Source organism: Sarcophilus harrisii, chromosome 3 (genome assembly GCF_902635505.1).
Source record: "Sarcophilus harrisii chromosome 3, mSarHar1.11, whole genome shotgun sequence".
Lineage (NCBI taxonomy): Eukaryota > Metazoa > Chordata > Mammalia > Dasyuromorphia > Dasyuridae > Sarcophilus > Sarcophilus harrisii.
The window spans coordinates 19,195,470-19,219,208 of NC_045428.1; the positions used below are offsets into that span (position 1 = coordinate 19,195,470).

The 23,739-nt window shown below is 38.4% G+C and overlaps 1 protein-coding gene across 2 annotated transcripts; it reads right to left on the bottom strand.

Annotated features, from left to right (window-relative positions):
• Positions 1-23,739, bottom strand: SPTSSB (serine palmitoyltransferase small subunit B). 2 transcript variants are annotated; one of them, XM_031957612.1, is made up of 3 exons: positions 22,998-23,739; positions 18,787-18,981; positions 1-1,676 (listed from the first exon to the last, which is right to left on the bottom strand). In XM_031957612.1, exon 3 carries the CDS (start codon positions 1,649-1,651, stop codon positions 1,412-1,414), a length of 240 nt encoding a protein of 79 aa, XP_031813472.1. In that variant the 5' UTR covers positions 1,652-1,676; positions 18,787-18,981; positions 22,998-23,739; the 3' UTR covers positions 1-1,411. The 2 variants fall into 2 exon arrangements, with proteins under 2 accessions (XP_031813472.1, XP_031813470.1); XM_031957610.1 differs by lacking the exon at positions 18,787-18,981 and having other exon boundaries at positions 22,998-23,723.

Sequence of the window (23,739 nt, forward strand, 5' to 3'; positions counted from 1 at the left end):
TCAGGGAAAATCAAACACATTTTAAGTTTCTCAAAGCAAGAAAAACAAAATACAAATCAAGATGCTAACGTAAGAACAACAACAACAACAACAACTAAACTAACATTTATTTTTTTCAAAAAACAATCAATCTATCTGTTCAGAACTGGGTCACTTTCAGCACATGCCCATATTTTTGACAAATACAAAAATCCTTCCTTTGAACACAGAACATTTTACTGTCCCGAGCTCTCCCAAATAAATAATTTCTCCCTGATATGTCGGAATTGTCCAAACACTATTTACATCTCCCCTTCCGTCAATACTAATGCATGTCAGTAAAGGAAAAAAAAAAAAGGTACAAAGCATATTCTTTGGCATTCACATTTGAGTCAGCAATACAATTAGAAACTCATTTCTGTAATAAACATTCCAAGATGATTTAATAAATTTCATTGCTGCTGCAATAGAGCCACTGTATTAAAGCTTTTAGTTGGAGCTGTAGGCTTCCTGCTGTGAGAATATTACTTCCAGTCTATTTATCAGCTTGTCCTCCTATAGCCCCCAAACACATGCTTTTCTTGCTCTGAGTGTTAGCATGACAAGAAAGCAATTTGATTTTTTTAAATTAAAATTTATTTATGTAGTAACATGCAAGGCAAGACAACTTTGGAAGACATGGTAGCTGAATTGGCTTTGATCAGAGTCTGTTTCTTGTGCTCACAGTTACCTTGAATTACAATTATTCCATGTTTCAGGAAAACCAACATCGTTGATTTTAAACTACTACGACCCCAGTGTTGGTCATGCTTTTGGGGGGAAAGATTACACGAGGTGTTTTCTGTAAAGGTATAGATGCCTTAAACCCTTCTTATATGATGGAGGGGAAACCATTGGAAGAAATGGGCAGCTTCCCAGGAGATGCTGCCTTGAGGTGCTCCTGTAATTGGGCACATATCTCTCATACGCCGTCAAACAGAATAGACAATACCTATCCTGCATCATTTCTTACAAAAATATCATTTACTCTTCTCTTTTAGTACCCCAAACCTCTCTTTCCTATCTCTTTCATAAGTGCCTGTCCCTGTTGCTTACCAGACAGACTTAAATAAGAAATTGTTCTGATAGAAAATAGATTTGAAATCATGGATTTGAGGAACAGACAGTTCTAATATTTCTTTTTGAAAGCCTTTAGAATGTGAAAAGTATTTTTCTTATGGAGAAATTTGCATTGTGGGTACTTGTGATCAGTAAGTAATCTTTTCAAACCCAGAAAGTGTAGAGTAGTGCATAGATAAGAGTCTGTTTTTCAGGTCAGATGTTTCAAGAAGGTGCAATGTTCACACGAATCAGAAACGCCTAAGCGACAATATCATTACGTAATAGAACTTCACAGAGTGCAGAGGCCCTTCCCTCTCGGTGTTGAGCAATTTCAATTAGAGGCAGAAGCAGTACTTTGGTCTCCAAAGATTTCCGAAAAGAATTCCCAAGCCAGACGTATGTGGATGGGGATGAAGACGTAGGCCGTGTACACTACCATTCCCACGATCGTGAGGAAGATGGTGTTGAACATGGATCGTTCCCAGGGTTCCAGGACAGCGCAGCAGCTGATGATGGTGTACTGGTAATAGAGCCAGGCAAAGTAATCCTTCACGTACCGTAGATTCATCATGTCAGCCAGCAGCAGTCGGTTGGATCTGTGAGAGAAAGACACAGCTTAGAAGAATCACAAGTTTGACAACTAAAATATGAGATTCCCAGACTTCCAGACTAGATCTGGTCAAATTAACACTCTAGTTCGATGCTCCATCAGGTCTGTGATTGCATTTGTGGGGTCACACCTCCAAAGGCAGTTTTACTTGATGCATTATTTTAGCCAAAAGAATACTCAGTGTACTAGATTGAAGACCTTTTCTCTGATTCGTTCAGGATAAGAAATTATGGTAAAATTCTCCCAGGGAATTCTCTATCTTAGAGATCCTTGATTTATGTTATGGATAGAATTGTGAAAGAGAAGAAAGGCAGAGTCACTGTGAAGATCTTTAAGGATACAAAAAAGTCCTCTATTGATATAATTTGCAAAATTTCCAGGCTCATATTGAATTATTTTAGAAATAAAATCCTTGTTTAAAAGCACAGAGACAGACACAGACTCGTACACACGCATCCACTTCTTCAGAGAAAGAGGAAAATGAATTTTCCTTTTCCCAACAGAGGAAATCCTAGGAGAGGATTCACGTTCTGTGAATGAGACCTAGTAGGAAAAATTCTGGGCTAGCTCAATTTACAGATTAGCTACAAGCAAGAAAACTAATAGGCTCTTTGGCCTTCTAAGACATCACTGTTTTACACTATTCCAAATATGAAGGAACTTGTTGTCTTTAAAAAATCCTAGTAGAAGCAGCTCGGGGGCGAAGTGGGTAGAGCACCAGCCCTGAAGTACCTGAGTTCAAATCTGACTTCAGATACTTAACACTTTGAGAAATTCACTTAACCCCAATTGCCTCAGGAAAAAAAAATCCTAGTAATCAATCTACAGTCAATCAGTCAACAGGCATTTATTGGGCAACTACTATATACCAGACTCCATGTTTTGTATTTCTGGGGATACAAAGAATGAAACAATTCCTTCTCTTAAGAACTCTTGGAGATAACAATGGATAGTCTTGGACCTGGAATCAAGAAGACTGAATTCAAATGCAGCCTTTGTCATTTATTGAGCTGTGTGACTCTGGGCAAATAACAATTTCTGTCTTCCTCGGTTTTCACATCTGTCAAATTGGGATAATAACAATATTCACACCCCAGGGTTATTGGAAGGATAAAATAAGATAATATTTGTATAGTGATTTATAAATCTTGTATAGTGATGCTATAGTGGATAGAGCATTAGGCTTAGAATCAGGAAAGCTCATTTTCCTGAGTTCAAATCTAGCCTCAGACACTTACTAGCAGTGTGATCTTGAGCAAGTCACTTCACCCTGTTTGCCTCAGCTTCCTCATCTGTCAAGTGAGTTAGAGAAGAAAATGACAAATCATTCTAGTGTCTCTGCCAAGAAGACTGTAAATGGGGTCGTGAAGAATCGACATGATTAAAATGATATAATAACCACAAATCTTGAAGCGCTATGTAAAGGGTAGCTATCATAAGAAAGCCAAGTACACATATAAAAAGAACAAATATAAAAAAAAGAGCAGTTAAATACAAGGCAAATTGGGGGGAAGGATGCTGGCATTTGGAGGTGGTGACTGAGCTTTATCTTGGGGAAAAAAGAATGATCTTATGCATCATAGGTGAAGAGTGAGTGACTCACAAGATGTAGAGAGATGGGAAATAAAGGCTGTATGGGAGGGGCAGGGAGAAAGCTGGTTTGGCTGCATTTCAGCACAAAGGCTAGGGAGCACCATCTAATGAGGTTGGAAAGTTAGGTGGGGACTGGGTTGTGTCGAGCTTCGAAAGCTAAATGAGTTCCTGTGTTACCATAAGGGTAATAAGGAGCCACTGGAGTTTATGGAGTATCCTTTTATGACTTTGAATTTAACTACCTCATTTTAATCTGCATTTTATTCTCTTTATTTAGAGATGAAGAAATCTAAGTTCCTTATTTTGCATGCGAGGAACTTGAGACCTACAGAAACTGTGATCAACCCTAGCCCTAACCCAAAATGGGTGCACAGCTTGTTGTTCCTCCTCCCTTCTTGAAGAGGACCATGGCATCAGGGAGGTGATCCCATGACATGTGAGGGAATTAGAGCTGTGCAAAGTCACTTGCCTCACTTTCCCCTCCAGAGCCATCTGGGTCCAGTGGCCAGATTTAGATCAAGATGACCAGAGATGGCCCCAGATGCAGCAAGAGACCTTGGTCCTTTTAAGTCTTTAAAAAACCAAACAGGTCTCAGTTTCACTGAGGCAACACCCATTTAGGGATTAAGGGCATTGAGTGAGAATCAAAGGAGAACTTGAATCCAGATCTTCCTCACTCTAGTCTGAGAACTCCATCCCAAGCCTTTTCTAGATGAAGGAGGAAGGCAAGGAGAGAGGAGATAACTGGCTGCCGTACAAAGTCAGAACTTCTCAGGATTCCTCCACCTGCTCCCTTTCAGGGAGGTACAGCTGCAGGGACCATTCCATCACATCCATCAGCACTTCAGGGGAGAGGAATGACTTTGTGTCTCACTGTTCAGATCCTGGCTTAGTTTGGGCTTGATTCAGGCAGAAGTCAGAAGGAGGTGCTTTGTGGTAAATAAAGGAGAAAAAAATTGTTCCTGACAACACCACCCTAGAGTCACTAAGGAGAAAGGGGTTCAGAACTGAAAATGACTAACCTCTGACCTCTGTTTAGATGGTCCTGCCCCCTCAACCTTCACTTGACCTTGGGGTTAAACTTGGGACCTCTGAGCTTCTTCTTCGCTCTCCCTGTAAAGACAGGGGCAGCACAGCCTTGAGCAAGTCTTCTGGGAGAGAAACAACCTAAGGATTTCTGGGGGGCACAGTTTTACCTTTTGAAATCTCTCCGAGGACTAAGCGGTTTTCTTAGGCGATAAGAAAAAAATAGAATCCTACAAATTTCAAGACTCCTCTAACAATGGATTTTTCCCTCTGAAACAGGGAGATAAAAATGTATTTTTTTCCTACCCAAGGGAAAAGAGAATTGTTTCAGTTTAGCCTTTAGGAATCTACAATGGAAGAGCTAGATTGGCTGGGCTTGTCTTTCGACAACACAAAAGCCCTTTGACAATCTCTTATGGGCTTCAGATTTACCACATTAAAAAATGGAGGAATGGAAATAATTGTCCACCTGTTAAAAGGAGACATTGTCTCCTAAGGATCATGTCTGTTATTTTGTGGCAGCTTTCTCTGGATAGTCTTAATTAGAATACTCAGATGTGTAACTAAGGTAGGGTAGCGAGGCTTTGAAGCATGGTGCAGAATTTAAAGTGCGCTGAATTTAGAAGGAATCAGATTTAGAGGGCAGGCAGCTTATACTGTGGTATAGTGGATAGAGTTCTGACCCTGGAATCAGAAAGACTTGAGTCAAATCCCGCCTCAGACATATACTGACTATATGACTGTGAGCAAATCATTCAATTCTGGCTCGGTTTCCTCAACTGTAAAATGAACTTGAGAAAGAAATGGCAAACACTTCAGTATCTTTGCCAAGAAAAACCCAAATGGGGTCATGTAGAATCAGAAGTGACTCAAACAACAATAATATTGAGTAGATCATGATGGGATTTGAGATCTTTCAGTAGCATTTTAAAGGAAGAGTTCAGAACCTAGTTAGCAATGATGATTTTAAATAAAGTCAGAAGTTGTTAGATAATGGGTGAGGTTAACTCCTCTACAAGCCTCCTAGCTGACCCCTTCTCTTCCATTGGCTATGCTTCCTAATGCTTGCCCTTGGCTTGCTTAGGGGTGTTCGTTCTAGGTGCCAAAATTGCTAGGTCCAGCTTGGGAATTTGCCAGAGTATCAATTTATTTCTTGAATATAATGGAGATATGAGCCATGCTCACTACACTTGTAAACTCCCATATATGTTCATTCTAGCTTTGGAGGACATCTTTACTCCCATCTCTTCAGCTTTCCTGATCTTCCCCTTGATAGCTCAATTTCAATTTTTCCCGATGTCTTTCTGGGTAACTCTGCTCTGTTCTCCCTAAGGTGAAGGCCATTTTATGTGTGTGGGACAGAGGAAAGAAGGCTAGCTCGAGAGATGGAAGATTTCACAGCCCTAGCTCTTCCAGAAAAGTCACTTAATTTGTCTGGGGCTCAATTTTCTCATTTATAAAATTAGACACAGACAGGATTATTGCCAATGCTTCTTTTAGGCCTAAATCGAAGATTCTGTGATCTTTGCCTTTCTAAGAGACCAGCATTTATAATATTCCAAAACCTGAAAAAATTTGTGTTGTCTTTTAAAAAACCCTAGTAATTTTGTGTGTCCCCTGGGCCTACTCTAGTGTTATGGGTACATAATGTTTTACTGATTCAGCCTCTGAAGCACTGTAGATTTGACTTCGATTTCTCTATTTGTTACTTCATAATTCTATCCTTAACTTAACCAGAATCTGTTCTTCATAGAGGTCCAAGGAAATTATCCCAGAAATAGAATTTCAGGAGTGGAAGGAGCTCCATGAATCTTGCCTCCAAAGTCTCTGACATGTGGTCACCCAGCCTCTGTTGGAAAACCACTAGCGAAGGGAAATTCTCTGCCTCCAAGGCATGCGATGGTTGCCTTGTAGTTCTGATTATTAGGAAATGCTCCTCTTTGTTGGTTTGCAATTTGCCTCCCTACATTGGAGCGATCATGATTGGTTTTGGCCACCTTGCATGATATTACTATTGGTTATATTTGAGATTTTATCAACGTGGGGGCTTGTGCTGAGGAAACCGAAGCAGGGAGGCACCTTTGTTGCAATTGAGAGTTGTAACATTAGTGCCCCCAAAACTACATATGATACTCTGCATGGGCAATGACTGAAGCAGAGCACCGTGGGATGGCAACCCCCTGATTCATTCAATAGAGTTGTCGTGATGGAGGCCCAAGCTGGTACTCTCCCTTATGGTTTCCACATCAGACTCTTGAAGCACAGATTTTGATGCCCACAAATCTCCCAAGTTCTTTTCATATATTCCTTTTACCTCCCAAATCTTAGGCTTGATCTTTGGTCCCAAGGACAAGATCTTCATTTATTCTTATTAAAATTCAACTATTAGATTTTGATTATTATTTTATAAACTCCTTTAGGATCTCAATTTCATTCATTCATTCTAACCCTCTGCTGGGACACTGGAATATAAAAACAACAAAAATCAGTCCCTAATTTTGAGAAGGGTGTAACTTACTAGGCAGATTTCCTCAGAATTAATTAATCAATCAATTAGCTGGCATTTTCAGGTAAAGGGAAGGAAGAAAGAAAGCAGAAACCAAAGAGATAGCTTTAGACTGTATAGTTTAGCAGATCGGCATTAGGGGTATGCTGCTAAATATTTAACAATCCTCTCTCCTCCACCCCACAAAAGGATGCACGTGTGATACATTTTAAAATTTACTTTGTATTATTAACATTTTCTCCATAATTTTCTCAAATCTAGAAAATCATCAGTGATTTGTAGCCTTTGCTGATTTCTGAGATGTAAATACTCACACTGAAAATTTTACATATACACACATACCTATTTATGTTTAATATGTATATATAATATATGTTGCATAACACTTAATATAACAATTATATGTATAAATACACGTCTTTTTGTGTCTACTGGAGGCCATGGTGGGGTAGGTCAAGGAGGAAAGAAAAAAAAGAAAAAAGTTTGTATATTTATATATTTTATAAATGGTTAATTATTATATTTTTATACAACTATGCTGTACATGTAATTATGTAATCTACATATTGTAATGATTAAATATGCATTATATTATATAGGAAAATAGAAATACATATATATGTTTATATATGTAAATTATTCTAGACATTTATTTATCAGTTCTTTCTCTAGATGAAGTGTCTTTCTTCATTTGACGTTTATAATAGTCAAAATAACTTAGTTGCTTAGAGTTTATTTCATTCACTCTCTTAAAAGAAAGTTTCCATCAGAACTTTTTTCCCATAAGGGGCAGGTGCAATGGAATGGACCAGATTTAATGCAAGTAATTTGTAATCTAGAGGGGGCTGATCTATGTCACCTTGCTTCACCCCCACCCCTAGCTACCCCTACCTCCCTCAGTGTCTTTGTGCTTAGTGATTTAGAAGAAGCCCTCTGACCCTATATATTTTGGATTGGATCAAAAAGAAAAGTCAGGGGACAGATTTTCCACTGCATTGTTGGCTTTTTTTTTTTTTTAGCTTCCTGGTAAATTTATTTGTTTATGTAAGCATTTAAACAATAAAACAGCAAAATTACCCAACAGAAAAGAAAGTGATTTGGTTTTGGATGACTAATTGACTCTTTCATTATAATGTCTTACTGGCTTGTCAAGTCACGTCCGGTTGTTTTGAGAAATAACAGCCTGACACCTCAGACTTGCCAAACAGATATTTGCCTTAGAAGCCATTGTGAATCTAGTCAACCTTTCAGTGCCAGGGGAGAGTGTTGTCTCTTGCTGGTATGCAGTGTTACTAGTTCAGAGAAAAAATCATTATGGATATAGTCTCCGAAACTGAATAACAAACCAAGTGGGAAAATTCCTCAGTGGCCACCATCATGCTGGTGACTCTGCGGGAGGAAATGGCTCTTGGGTTGGACTTTAATGGAGGAATTCAATAGGCGAAGAAACAAAGGAAGGACATTCTGGTGGCTGGGCGGGGCAATGGGGTGACAGAAAGAGAGAGAGAGACAAACAGACACAGGCAGACTTATAGAAACAGAGAGAAAGGAAAAACAAAGTAACATGGACAAAGAGAAAAAGAGAATAGAGAAAAAGGGCAGTGAGAAAGACAAAGAGAAGCAGGGTCCAACTCATCCCTTTGGATAAGGTGGCACACAGTGGGAGGTACTCTAGAGAGCAGAAGATCTAAATTCAGGTTCTGACTTAGAATGGATAGAGATTACATTAAAGATGACGAAATGGAAATTGGGAGGATAAAGTCCTGCTACGAGGCTACCTGAGAGCCAGTGCTGGGATTCAAACACGTATCTCCTGACTGAGATTTCAATAATTTTCTTCCCCAGCATCATCAGTCTTTTTGCCCTTCAGTCTTCTCTTAAGTGCTCCAAAGACTACCTACTCTTCAGGTTCAAGCCCTTCTCAAACCATAACATTTCCATGATCTTCTAAATTCCCAATTCAGTTTCTTCTTTGTACCACTCACAGCTGGCACAGAATCAGACCCTACCTTGTATTTGAAAAATAAGTGACCTGAAGAATCCAGAAAAAGAGAAGAGTTCCATATATAAAGTAGAACAGAAAAGAGATTTTTATGTAAAAACATGAATCTTTTATGTATAACTTGCATTTACAATTTGTACTTTTTAAAAAAAGTAATGGTTGTTACATTCAAAGCTATTCTGTTTGTATTCCTCTTTAAACTCTTGTTCCTTTAAGTGCATTTTAAAAATGTTTTAGTCACTCTCTTTTACTTCTTTTTTTTTTTTTTTTTTTTTTTTTGTGCAACATTTTGGTCATTGATAGTTTGGATTTCTTCCTTTGAAAACTGCCTCTTCATATTCTTTGATCATTTTTCTACTGAGAAATGGTTGTCATTCTTATATATGTTTGTATCAGTTTCTTAAGTTACCTTGGTTTTCATACCTTTAACAGAGAAATTTGCTGCAAAGATTTCTTTTTCTCCAATTTACCTGTTTCCCATTTAATTTTGACAGCATTGATTAAGTTTGTATTGTCTTGCATTTTGATTTAAATATTTTATGGGATTCCACACCTTAATAGGTGGTACAATAGATGGAGTATCGGGCCTGGAGTCAGGAAGACCCGAGTTCAAATGTGACCTGAGACACTTATCAGTTGTGTGATTTTGAGTAAGTCATTTACTCAGTTTCCTGTTGGCCTCAGTTTCCCCATCTGTCAAATAAACTGGAAAAGGAAGTACTAAACCACTCCAGTTTATTTGCCAAGAAAACTTCAAATGGAGTCACAAATTTCCAGACATCACTGAGCAATAGTAACAGTTCCTTGATGGTGAGTCCCTTGAGGATGGGCACTCTAAGCTGATATTCTACTTTTTTGGTGTCGTCCACAGTGCCTATGTAAAGCAGTGTTGTCTGGTGGCTAAATCTCTGGACTTCACATTGGGAAAATGTGGATTGAATATCATCCCAAGCTAGGTAATATAGATGATAGAGTGCAAGCAAAAACCTGAAATTAGGACTGAATCCTATCTCAGATGCAATGTGACAAGTAACTTCGTATCTCAGTTTTTTCATCTGTAAAATGGGGATAATAATAGCATGTAGCAACTTACAGAATTATGTGAGAATCAAATAAGTTCACATATCGAAAGCTTTTGCAAACTTTAGTACTGTATAAATACTAGTTAGTCTTAGTTATATGAGTCTGGACAAGTCACTTCTTAGAGAATTGATTTCCTCTTTATAAAATGGGGATAAAGATAGAACAGAACTTTCATAAGCATCACATAAGATTACATCTGTAAAGTACTTTGAACAACTTGAAGCCATTTATAATAACAGCTAACACTTATCTAGCTCTATGAGGTCTGCAAGGCTCTTTACAGATAGAACCTCATTTAATATAGCATCCTGTGGCATAGATGCTAGTATCGCCTCTATTTTGCAAATGTGGAAACTGAAGCAGAGAGAGGCTGTTATTCAGGGTAACAGGCATAAAAGGTGTCTAAGGGAGATAAATTTGAATATATTGATAATATTACTATTAGGTCTTCAGCAAATGCTTAGTGGATGAATACATGAAGAGAATTTATTATTAATAATTTAAAAATTACTTTTGATCCTCGAGAGCATTTTTCAGATGTCTAAGATTTCTGAATAATATAGCAAGGGAGAGAATCTGGAGTTAGGGAACCTGGATTTGATCCCTACCAGTGACCCTTACTCTATTGCTACTGGTGATTTCCATTTTGTTTTTTGTAACACTAGGGGCCTGTATTTGATGAGCTTAAGTTCTACTATCCTCCCTTCTTCCCTCCCCACCTACTCCCATGCTGTGAGAATAAACTTCTGACTTTGTGCAAAGTCTTGGGCTCCTGCCAGGACACACATTCTGAAGATGAGGACTGGTCTTTCCCATGGTCCCTTCTGATTATGTGCTGTGTGGATAATGGAATGCTTACTGAAGATACACAACTTTTATCATCAAGGGCAGCTTAGGAGAAGTTGCTATTCTGCTTAAATAAATGATAAGGGATGCTGAAAGAGAAGCCTCCTAGGAACCAGTTAATCTATAAACAAGACAGTAGTCCTTCTCCTTCCTCTCCCTCCTCTGCTTTCTCTAGGTCTCTTTTTCTAGGAATTATATAGAATTCCTTCTGCCTTCCCCATTAGTGCTTAGCAAGGTAGGGGCACTCAATAAAGACTTTTATTGTTATTTGGAGAAGAGCAGTTTCAATTCATTGGAAAGGCTTGCATTTTGAAGGTCTGGATTGAAGGTACCAAAACAGATGAGAGACTTCCAGTGCATACCCAGCAAGATCTCAGGACAGATAATTAAAAGAACGAATTGTGGATACTAAGGAACAGAGCCAGGCTAAAGATGAGTCATATTAGACAACTTCCTTCCTTCCTTCCTTCCTTTCTTCCTTCCTTTCTTCCTTCCTTCCTTCCTTCCTTCCTTCCTTCCTTCCTTCCTTCCTTCCTTCCTTCCTTATCTTAATTCTTAAAACACTTAGCACACAGTAGGTGCTTAATTAATGCTTATTTCTCCCCTCTTTTCTCATGAAAGGAATGAGACCCCCACTTCACAGAGTCCCTCTTTTCTTTAAGGTACAATTTGAGTGTCAACTTCTATATGAAGATTTCCTTGAAGCTTACAAAGGCTAGCGTTCTCCCTGTTAAACCATCTTGTAGTCAGTGACTTGACATTTAATTGTATTTAATCTCTTTCTAATTATTCATAATATATTTACATAAATATTTCTTGTCTTAGTAAAATAGTACATTCTTACTTAAAAAGTAAGATTGTAAGATGCTGATTGCCCCAAAATGGTTTTTGCAGGAGGGCCTGGGTTTTGTCCCGAGTCTCTTGGGCCCAGGCTTTTCTTGTTTCTCCCATTATAATGTAAGTACTTTTTGTGAGTTGAGTATAATTCTTTGAAGTGTATTTCCAAGACTTGGAATACAGTTGGTATCTAATTCATGCTTGTTGTTTGATTAACTTGGAATTATGTAGACATACATACATATACATGTATATTAATTTTTTTGCAAATGTTTTTAGGGGCCCATCAATAAGATGGAATCTATATCAAAAAAAGCAAATAGTTTAAGAAGATGACTGCAAACCAGGCTTGTTAAAATTGTTCAAGAAAATAACTATGTTTATCATAGAGAAAAGAAGGCTTAGGGGGCAACATGGTGAATGATAGCTGATATTTAAAGAATTATCATATACAAGGAGGATTATCTTTATCTTATGTGCTTCCTAACCAAGACCAATGATTGGTTCTGTCATGGAAGTGGATTTCAGTTCAATGTAAGATGTAACAATTAGGGATGTCTGTCTCCTCTGAGGCAATGAGCTTCCTATTAATTGGAAAATTCAAGCAGAACGTGGATAACTAACTGACTGATAAATTCTCATAGCCTTATGAAGACTAATTTGTTTAGTAAAACCACTTAAAAAAGATTGAATATTGTCGGGGTAGGATATACCTATAATTCCAGTTATTGGGGAAAGTGAGGCTGGGTGGATCTCTTGAGCTCTGGAGTTCTGAGTTGCATGATTTGGAGTGTGCACTAAATTTGGCATCAACATGGGGAGCCCCCAAGAGTGAGGAGGACTGTTGGGTTGGCTAAAGAGACTTGAAATGTCCAGACTCAGACATATGCTTGGCCAAAGCTCCCGTGCAGACCCATAATGGGACTGGGCTTCTAGCCTGGGCTACATGGGGAGACCTAGTCTTAAAACAAACATAAATTCCCTGAATTTATTCCCTGAATTGCTCTTATTTGAGGTGCTCTTTCTAGATGAATCTGTGAGTCATAGGAAGTCTCTCAGGCTCATGTGTATATATTAGAGGAGGAAAAATTTAGTCTAATAAAGTTTAATAGGTCAGGAATGTGCTGTCTTTTCCTGAATGTTCTCATTGATATTTATCTCCTAAGCAAAAGAAACAAAAGAGCAGGTATCTTTGCCCTAAATTATAACCTGAATTTTCTGCCAGTCCAGATCAGAACCAGATTTGCTTGTTTGATTTTATTATTATTATTTTTTTTTGTTTAAAGTTTTGGGCAATAAAACATTCTCTTAAGATTGTAAGATGCTGATTGCCCCATAAATGGCTTTTGCAGGAAGGCCTGGTTTTGTCCTGAGTCTCTTGGGCCCAGGCTTTTAGCTTTTCCTGTACTTATTTTATCTATTAGTCTGGCCTGAACCATGTTCACTATTTGTTATTCGGTCACTTTTCTATAAGGATGAATGACTTTATATATGTAAAGCATTCTAATGTTAGTGGCAGAAATAAAAGTATCAAAGTAGGCATAGAGCTCATATTTCCTGAACAAAAATGTTGTATATGTCCCCGGACAATATGGATTTCTTATTCTTAGAAACAAGCAACATGGCTACAAAAATTTCTGCTGGTTAGACATCTCAAAAAGGCTTAAAAAAAGCCAAGTTTAATTCCTTTTAAGCCTCCCTCCATTTCCTCATTTGTAAAGTGGGGATAATACCAGCATCTACTTCAGCTGGATCGCTATAAGATAAAATGTACTAATATTTGTAAAGCTCTTAAAGCGTTCTGTAAATGCTAGGTATTAAATAGATATGTATTAATCAGCATATTATTAAGTGCTTACCATGACCAAGCAGTGCGTTAAGATATAAACAATGCAAAACAATTCTTCTTGTTAAGGAGCTTTCATTCCAATGGGGAAGACGACATGTAAATCAATATGTACATACAGTGGTTAGAAAGTCCTGCAGCAGCAGTTAGGAGAAAAGGGAAAGGGCCCAGGCAGAAGGTAGGGGCTGAGCCGAGTCTTGAAAGAAGGGAAAAGGTGTAGAGAAGGAGAGGGACCATTTTGGACATAGGAGACAGCTAATCAAAGGCTGCTCGATGGGAGAAGGCATCAGTAGACTGACAACAGCCGCATCACTAAGTGTGCAAAGGGAGAGAAGGATGTATGAGTAGCCTGGAAAGGCAGAAAAGGTCCAGGTGGTGAAGAACTTTATATTCCAAGCAGAAGACTGGATTATTGATCCTGCAGGGAATAGGGAATCACTGGAGATCTAAAATGTGTATTCCTGATCTGTGCTTAGTATATCCCTGACCCATGGTAGGCATTTAAATATTGTTGACTTTATTTTGGTGGTCATGGGTCTTTTTGGGAGTTGTTGTAGAGTCCCAGAATCATGTTTTTAAATGCATAAAATAAAATACAAAGAGTTGCAAAAGAAATCAATTATATTGAAGTATGGCATTTATACTATAATATATATACTATATAGAATCTATGATCTTGTCCTTTTTCAAATATAAACTCTCTATTTATATAGTTTATATTTGAAAAAGGACAAGATTATAGATTCCAGGTTAAGAACCTTGATCTAAAAGGAAGAACATTGGTCAACTTTACATTTGGCTATAGCCCAGGTTGGAGCTCAAGTTAATTTCATAGGAAATTGTCTTATCTCCCCTTTATGTTACAGATCTGGGTGTATATACTGTGTCAAAACATCTAGCTAGGAAATAAAAAAAATATTTTCTACTAACAAGACAATAGACGTGTGTGGTAAACACATATTTAGATTGGCTTTATTTTTCTCTTCCTGCTTACTGATTGGATTTTTAGATTATTTTAATATTGTGTTACAAGACAGAGAAATGACTCCCAGTCGAAACTGTGTGTGAAATGCAACTGTTGGCACTGTGCTATTATTTCAGTACTCTCTAATAAATATCTGGCATCCCTAATTTTGTGCCACTAGTCTAAGGGTTAAGACTTAAGATCACATGAACCAAATCAGTTCCAGTGGAGCAGTAATGAACTTAGATGACTAAGAACCATTACATTGAATTCCCAATCCCTATATTTTTGCCTGCCTGCATTTTGGATTTCCTTCACAGGCTAATTGTACAATATTTCAGAGTCCAATTCTTTCTGTACAGCAAAATAACCATTTGGTCATATATACTTATTTTGTATTTAATTTATACTTTAATATATTTAACATCTACTGGTCATCCTGCCATCTAGGGGAGGCAGGGGTGGAGGGAAGGAGGGGGAAAATTGGAACAAAAGGTTTGGTAATTGTCAATGCTGTAATATTACCCATGCATATAACTTGTAAATAAAAAGCTATTAAAAATAAAATAAAATTATATTTAATTAAAAAAAAGACTTAAGATCACATATAACAGAGTGACACTTGGGTTAGGAAGTCAACTTCCTGAGCCAAGACTGGGGGGAGGCGTAGTCCCCAGGTCATTCCTGTGAAGAAGATCTAGGAGTGTTATTGGATAGCAAATTTAAATAGAATCAATAGTGTGACACTTCCTTTTAGGCTGTAGATGAGAGAGGAAAGTAACAGAAGGAGAGAGGTCATAGTTCTAGTTGATTCTGCATATGGTAGATTTGGGGTATGACAATTCTGGATACCATATTTTAGGTATATGATAGATGAGCTATGATGGTTCCAGAAGGATAGACCAATTAAGGAGGGTGTAAGGTTTGGATCTCATGCCATAAATGAATTTATTGGTAGAGTTAGGAGTATTTAGCCTGAAAATTGCAAAATTTAGAGGCAGGGGGACCAGCATGTATTTGAAGGGTTATCATATGGAAGACAATGGCTAGAGTGTTGGACCCGAATTTAGGAAGACTCATCTTTCTGAATTCAAATCTGGTCTCAGACAATTACTAGCTACATAATTCTGGATAAGTCAAATAATCCTGTCTGCCTCAGTTTCTTTATCTATAAAGTAAGCTGGAGAAGGAAAAGATGAACCAATCCAGTATCTTTGCTGAGAACACCCCAAAGGGGATCACAAATAGTCGGATATGACTAAACAATGATTAAGCAACAACATATGGAAGATGGATTAGATTTATTCCGTAGTACTCCAGGGATTGAAGGAGAAGGAATGGATGAAAGTTACAAAAAGATGAATTTAGCCTGCTACAAGGAAAATCCTAAAAATTAGAGCTATCCAAGAATGGAAAGTCTGCTCAAAACATGATGAACTCCCTTATGTATGGTGCAGTAGGCATGGATTAGACAAATAGGCTTTCCTTTTAACTCTTAGATTACGTAGGCATGGAATTATGGGTAGAGGACAGAGGAAAAGGCTAGCCTTGGAGCTGGATGATCTGGATTCAAATCCCTCCATTGATGTGTTTAAGTTTGGGGAAGACATATAATCTTACTGGGTCTCAATTTTTTCATTTGTAAAATGGGATTGGTTGGACTCTTAGACCCTCTACTGTTCTAAATCTAGACCTATGACCTATTAATTTGAGTGTTTCAAATTTGCTTTAAATTTAAAAATACTTTTTTTCCCTTGTATAATTGGTATTCTAGCAAATGTTATAGAAATCACTCCAAATATACAATTTCTGATGGATGAAAGGTATCAATTTCAGGTTTATAAGATTCTAGCATGACCCATAGATAACTTATGTCAAATTGCTTTCCTTCTCAATGGGTTGGGATGAGGTGGGAGGAAATGAGAGAATTTGGAGCTGAGAGTTTTAAAAATGAATATTTAAAATTGTTTTGAATATAACTGGGGAAAAATAAAATACCAAATAAATTAAAAAAAAAAAAACAAGATTCTCATATGTAATGCTCTCTAGAGTTAGCTAGATGGGTAAAATGCAGAATTTGAAGTCACAAAGACTTGAGTTCAAATCCTGTTTTAAATGCTTACTAGCTGTGTGGCCCGAGTCAAGCAAGCTACTGAACTGCTCTCTGCCTCAGTTTCCTCGTATGTAAAATGGGACTAATGTAGCACAGATTTATTGCTAATGTATATAAAGCACTTCAAGAACCCTAAAGAGCTCCTGATTCATGATAATAACGAATTTTTTGAAGTACAGAGAAGAAAGGAGGAGGGAGACAAACATTTATATAGTACCCACCATGTTCCAGGTACTGTGCCAAGCACTTTACAAACTTTCATCTCATTAGATCCTTACAGAAGCTCTTCTGAGGTTGGTGCTGTTATTAGCTCTATTTTACAGTTGAGGAAACTGAGGCAAATAGCATTTAAGTATTTTATTAGTATTTCATTTTAATAGAATCCAGGCCATATATTTCGATTGGGCTAGAATAGATTATAGTATTTTATATAATTATAATTCCAAGTAGTGTGTACATATGGTAGCTTTTACTATTAGTGTTATGACTTGCCCCATGTGAGATTAATATCTACATGGTTGGATGAGAGTTCTTAGCTCATTCTCTAATGTAATTGGAGGAAAAGGAAGGGAGGGTATGGAAGTTGGAACCTGATCATTGACATCCTATCAGCCCTACTAGATACTATCCTTTTGGCCTGTGAACAAGCCATCTACCCTGTTTACATTTCAACCTTACAGATAGAGGTTATTCCAATGATGGCTATTTAGATTAAAAGCCTCTTATTGGTATTATCAACTTTTTAAAGGGTCACTTAGGGTAATGTATCTTTATAGGTATAGATAAGACTCACTTTCTGTCTTTTCCATGTCATTTAGTTTGCTTTCCCTTCTCATTATCTGGAATATATTTACTCAAGATCTATTGGGTAGCAGGCACTCTGGGTCTCTTGTTGACATAATGGGCCTCTTGTTGAACAATTTAGGGCAAAGATGTCTATGTATTTGAAGGAGGAAGAGGCAGAATTGACCATAATTAAGAGATCTAGTGACTAGAGAGAAGAGAGAGCTAGGAGAGAGAAATGGTATATCACAAGATGCGAGTCAGAGGAAGTGAGGTCCAGTCACAGTTCTGCAACATCCTACTGGTATAACTTTGGTCAAGTCCCCGAATCTTTTCTGACTTCAGCTTTCTCATCCATTAACTTAAAGGCTTAGATAAGATGATCTCTAAAGGCAGAACAAATCTATCTAAATCCCAGCATCCTATTTTTTTTTTCTGACAGTCTTTTGCTAGACCTTTAGAATTTCTTATTGAATATTTGAGTTTCACTCATTCCTGAATTTCCTTCTAAAATGTCCTTTAGTTAGTAAATTAGATTTTGATATGGGATTAAACATATGAACTCTGAACTAGATTAGAATAAATTATAATTGAATTATTTTTTAGATTAGATCTGAATTACACTAAATTATAAACTCTTTGAGGGAAGGACTAATTTTTGCTTCTTTTTATATCCCTGGGGGTTAGTTAAGTGCCTGATACATAGTAGGGATTTAATACATGTTTACTGATTGATTTTTTTTTTTGATTGAACAATTTGGAATTCTTAATTTTCTTCCTCTTTGCTAGGGGAGGTATTTGGGATTCTGTAGACAAAGATTCTATATAATTCCATCTATAAAATGGCATTAAATGGCACCAAGCTGTGTACGAGGCACTGTATTTGGTGCGTTTTATAATATTTGTAAAACAAATATTATATCACAATTATTTGATCCTCACAACAACCCTGGTAGGTAATTAGGATTGTTTTTTCCATTTTCCAGTTGAGGAAATTGAGGTAGACACAGACTTGTCCACAGTCACAAAACTAGTAAGTATCTGAAGCAGGAGTTGAAGCCATGTTTCCCTAACAGAGCTAGTGCTCTGTCCACTATGCCCCCTAGCCTCACAGATACTAGGGGTTTAACAATTTGCATATTGAAGAGGACTCACCCTTGATATTATAACTGGTGAGCTGTCAAGGACAGGATTAAAACCTAGCTGCTGTTGATCCCAAGCTGCCCCTCACTATGATTTCTAGATATTCAGAGGCACATATTTTTTAAATAGAAATTCTAGGTTGATTCAACATATTGGAATGAAAAAATTGATGGAGCTATTCCTCACACACTCCTAAGTGAAACCCTTTTCCTTATGCTCTTTTCACACTGCCCTTCTCCTCCCCATTCCATCCCTTCTGAATAGTCACTGTTGCTTAGTTTCATGTACCTGTATCCTTTAGACTTAACACTGTGGGTTCTGTTCACCCCAAACTGGCTCTAACCTCCTCCATACCTTAAGAGCTAGTTTCCTGAGCTGCTGTGGCCAAAACAAATTCCTCATCTGTTGGCCAACCTTCTGGTGATATGCCTCTTCTGATTTTTCCAGGCTGTTTCTAGGCCTTCATTTGAAGTCTTCCCAGTCTGGTAGGACCTGCTTTAGTTTATTCTCCATTGGCAAAGCCTTTGAAGTCCCACAGTCCCTTTCATTCTATAAGAAAGTTTTGGAATATGACTTTAGTAGAGGAGGGACATGAGCATATGCAGTTGAGTCAGATTTGTGATTTCATTGATCTAAGGGACTCTCATTGCTAATAGAATGAAAGCCCTTTTAAGGGATGTTAACTAGAAACTCAGACCAGTCCACTGCCATATAGCTATCCACATATGCATGAATTCAAATGTATAAATCTCTTTGTTTTGTTCATTAAAATGTTCTTTTTTCTCATTTATATATTTGAGTATATGTAGAATGTGTCAGAATTAGGGACTGAATTCAAATCTTTCTGAATCCAAGACTAAGCCACAGCCACTTCTCTTTCTGTTTCTCTCTCTTTCCTTTTCCCTCCCACTCTTTCCCTTCTACTCTTTCCCTCTTTCTCCCTCTCCCTCTCTCTTTTTCCTTCTCTCTCTCTCTCTCCTCTCTCTGCCTCTGTCTCTTTCTCACCCTCCATCCTCCCTCTCTGTCTCCTTTCCTCCTTTCTCTTTTCACTTCTCCCCTTTCTCCTTTTTCTTTATCCTCTTCTCTCTTTTCATTTATCTTCTTTTCACTCCTTTCTCCTCTCTTTTCCCCCCATCTTATATTCTCTTCCTTTCTTCCTTTCCCTTTCTATTCCCCTCCAGTCTCTTTCTCTATATATCTTTGACTGTGCCTATGTCTATTTCTACCTTTATTTCCATCTCTCTCTTTTTCTGTGTCTGTCTCTTCATATATCATCTAATAAGTCATAGGCTCATAGTAATTAAAACTGGAAGAGACTTTAGAGATCATCCAGTCTTACCCTCCATTTTACAGAGGAGGGAACTGAGGCATAGAAAAATCCTATGAGTTGCCCACAGTCTCATGAGTTCCAAGTGGCAGAACCCAGATTTTACCTGTGGGCCTTTGATCTAAATCTAACACCATAGTCTGGTGTCTCATTATGATATAGAGCAGAATTGGGATTTGAAGCCTATACCAATGGCATGTTCTACTATGATGAAAAAATTTGTTATAGACTTGGAAATGTGTGTGTGTGTGTGTGTGTGTGTGCGCACACACACACACACATATATGTATATGTATGTATGTGTTGTTCCTGGACCAATTTCACTAATTTTGGAGCATTTCAGGGTAGACGACACAGCAACTCTAGAAGACCAAAGGGGCTGCCATTTGCCCTGGTGAAAAGAGTGCCCATATTGACAATATAACAGATCCTTCCTCAAAGAATTGACATACATACATACATATATATATATGTCTCTGTGCATTTATATACGTATATATAATATATTTGTACATTTACAATTCTCCAAATATTAAGGATGTACTGTGTGGTAGACATCGAGAAGATTAAAAAAAGAGATAAAGTAACTGTCCCCTCTGCCACCTTGCTGCACCCCTAGCTATGCCAGAACAAATTTTACAAATTTACAACCAATCCAAAGAATGAAATAAAGGTGACTGCCATACTGCTCTCCAGGCAGCTAGGGGGAGCACCTCACACTCCATCTATCACTGCTGACTGGACTCCCTGGCTTTTTGCCCCTTCTGCATTCATTTTTTCCCCTTATTCTTATCCATCTAAGGGACCTCAGAGAGATGATGCTTAGGTCTGAGTGAGGCAAAATAGAAACTCCCAGAATTACTTCCTGATTTTTCTGCCAAAATGAACTGTCTGAAGATTACAGAGGGTGATAGACCTATGCAAATCAGCCCCAGGGGTGATTACAGTCCACTCCTGGCACAGCTTCACTATTCCAAAGATCTTGGTGTGGCTTCAGGAAAAGCTTCTGGGAAATCTCCCATGTGGTGGATTAAGTCTTGATGTTCATGAACTCCAAGTTGTAAATTCTCTGCCTAGTTATGATAACTAAATAGGCTCTTTTCCCCTCTACCCCTGTGTGGGTCTAAATTTTTTCAGTGCAAAAATGGGAACAGGGATTAGATCCATGATTTCATTGGTACAGAGTGACTCCCTCTGCCCACATAGGTTGGTATTTTCTCTACAACTTAAAGTCACTGAACATTGCCTAACATTCTCCAGGAATGTCTCATAGCCATGATATGTCAAAGGCATTTCTTGAATCCAGGTTTTCCTGAATCTATCTACTGTGTCACACTACTCTCCAATGAGAAAACATTTAATAGTAATATATAGGATGGAGATCAACAACCACAAAATTATTTTCAAATATAATCAGTCCAATTTAACAAAATTTTGCAATTCATGGGCAAAGCATTATAGATTTAGAGAAGAAAGGATGACGGGATTGTAGATTTAGCACTGCAAGGGACAGGATTAAAGGTCGCCTCTCCCCAATTTACTCATGGAGAAATTGAGGTTCATAATGAATTAAGTGATCTGCTACACACACAGATACTAGTAGCAAAATCTAAATTCCAAATCAGGGCTCTTTGGCACTGAGATAAGTATAAATAAGAATAGAATGAATATATATATATGCAAATAGTATATATACACATATGTCCTACATATGTATACACGCATACACACACACACATATATTTACATAATATAGTTGGAAACCTCTCACATAACCTTTTCCTGTTTCAGGTTCCTCATCTGCAAAATGGGGCAATTGTATTGGTTGGTTCTTCCAGTTCCAACTCTGTGATTTTATTAGCATGATTGAGGTCAGTTGACTCATTCTGAGAGTTTAAAGGACTGAGGGCCCTGAGAGGTCACATTTTGAGGGGGATTTTGAGGATATGAAGACTACCAGTGTAAGTTCAGTTTCTGTTGATTTACAACTGGAGCTGGCAGTCACATCTTGCTTATTGACAATTCTTAGACTTTAACTTGATAAGCCAATCTTAATTTCTTGCTGTTAAAGAGTTCTGTAATGGTATTCGGGTTATCCTAGAGGCTGTGAGGTTTTTTTTTTTCCTAGCGAGCATGAAATTTTGTTGGTGGAAATAGGGATTTCACCATAGAGCATATACTCCATCACGCATATCCAAACCATAAAAACCTTAGGTTTATTTCAGAGCATCATGGGAACAATGCAGCTGCTGAGCTGAAATTATACAAACCTTTTCAGTCTGCTGTGTGTCTAGAATGCTCCTTACAAAAGAAGAACCTCTTAGATTCCTTGCTTCCATGTAATTCAAACAGTAAAAATAAAGCTACTTGTAGATCCAATGCTTTGTCTGAAATCGCTCTCTTAACTATAGAGAGATGTGCCTTTGGAAATGGAGGCTAAGCTTTCTGGTCTTTCAACTTTTCAAAAACTCACTTGCAAGTTCTTTCTTGCTCCTCCTTTGATATGATTGATTATTTTGGGTGGACTCAATTCCTTCATGGGCAGTCCACTTGGGAACTACTTTAGCATCCCCTCAAGAGAAATACTGAAACCAACCGGTTGTGGACACCCAGCAAGGCCCTTGTTATGTTCACAAGTAAACTTTGGCCAAGTAGAGAAACCTTGAACATCCATCTTGGACCAATGCATCTTGCTCACAGTCTTGGGGAAAATGTGGAAACTCCTCCCATTCATGAACTTCTTCACTTGCATTTCCTTAACCCCTTGAAGGCAAAGTATTACTGGCAGTAACTAACTGATACAAGTATCATGAAAGGAGGAAAGAATGAGTTGGGAAATAGAAATAAACTAGAGTGTCTGGGTGACTTTTCCTTAATCGGTCCGAAATTGTAAACAGACTATAAATGGACAGGAAGAAATATTCTCTTCTCTTTGGACAAAGTGTCAATCATTTCAGCGGATTAAATTTAGTTTCTCTTTGGGAAACAGGCAAGTTTTTTTTTTTTTTTTTTAATATTAAGAAACGTAGCCAAAAGTCTATTCTTTCCTTCCCATGAGACTAAAGTTCAGTCAAATAGAACAAATTGTATGAAAATACTTTAAATCCCAGCCCTGATCAGTGGATTTCCTTCTAAAAGTAAAAATTCTATTCAGAGAAACCAAGGCATGGTCTAAAAAAAAAAAAAAAAGAAGAAAAAAAGAAAAGAAAAAGGAAAACCAATAGAAGTAAAAGCTTACCTCTTGCTCCCAGTGGACTGCCTGTGGGCTGATGAGCAGTGTGGATACTGGCTTCCTCCTGCTTGGAGTTACCGATGGATTGATCAGCCCGAGGTGTTTCTCCTGCCTCACCCTCTGCACTGTTTTTAAAACTCCAGTCTTGCCAGGCTGATTCCAGTGATTAATTATTGACAAAAGGAAAACACTCCCGGGCAAACTTGTGTCCAATTGAACTGCTCTGAACCATTCCAGGAGTCCTGGGAGATGCTGCTGCGCCTTTGCTAGACCCCTCCCGCCTTCCTTTCTGGTCCTAACTTCCTAGAGGCTGCCACACACTGTCCCTGCTCTCCCGCTCTCAGGCAGTCATTCTGCCAGTCATCGGAAGAATGTAGTTAAACAACTTTTAAAAAATGGGGATTCCGAAGGCCGCCTCTCAGCCCTCCGGGAGCCGAGCGAGTCCCCAGCGGCGTGGCCGGGGGGCATCCCCTGCCTCGGAGAGCAGCCCGGGCTCGGAGGAGCTACGGAGCGCTCCTGTCACCTCGGTGCCGCTGCAGTAACATCCAGAGTAAAAACAAGAATGGGGAGGGAGAGATGGACGTTCCCCTCCCCCTCTCGAGCCCTCTGGCCGACGGCGGGGGGAAAGGCTGAAATACGGCATAGCCTTTAAATGGGGATGCTCGAAAACCAGGAGGAGGACCACGGGGAGCACCCCCTTGGGCTCGGAGGCCGGTGTCAATGCGGGGGAGATGTTTATGCTCCCTCC

Bases quoted from the DNA above. Each gene is read 5' to 3' on its own strand.
- SPTSSB (XM_031957612.1), bottom strand. From the start codon at position 1,651: ATGATGAATCTACGGTACGTGAAGGATTACTTTGCCTGGCTCTATTAC.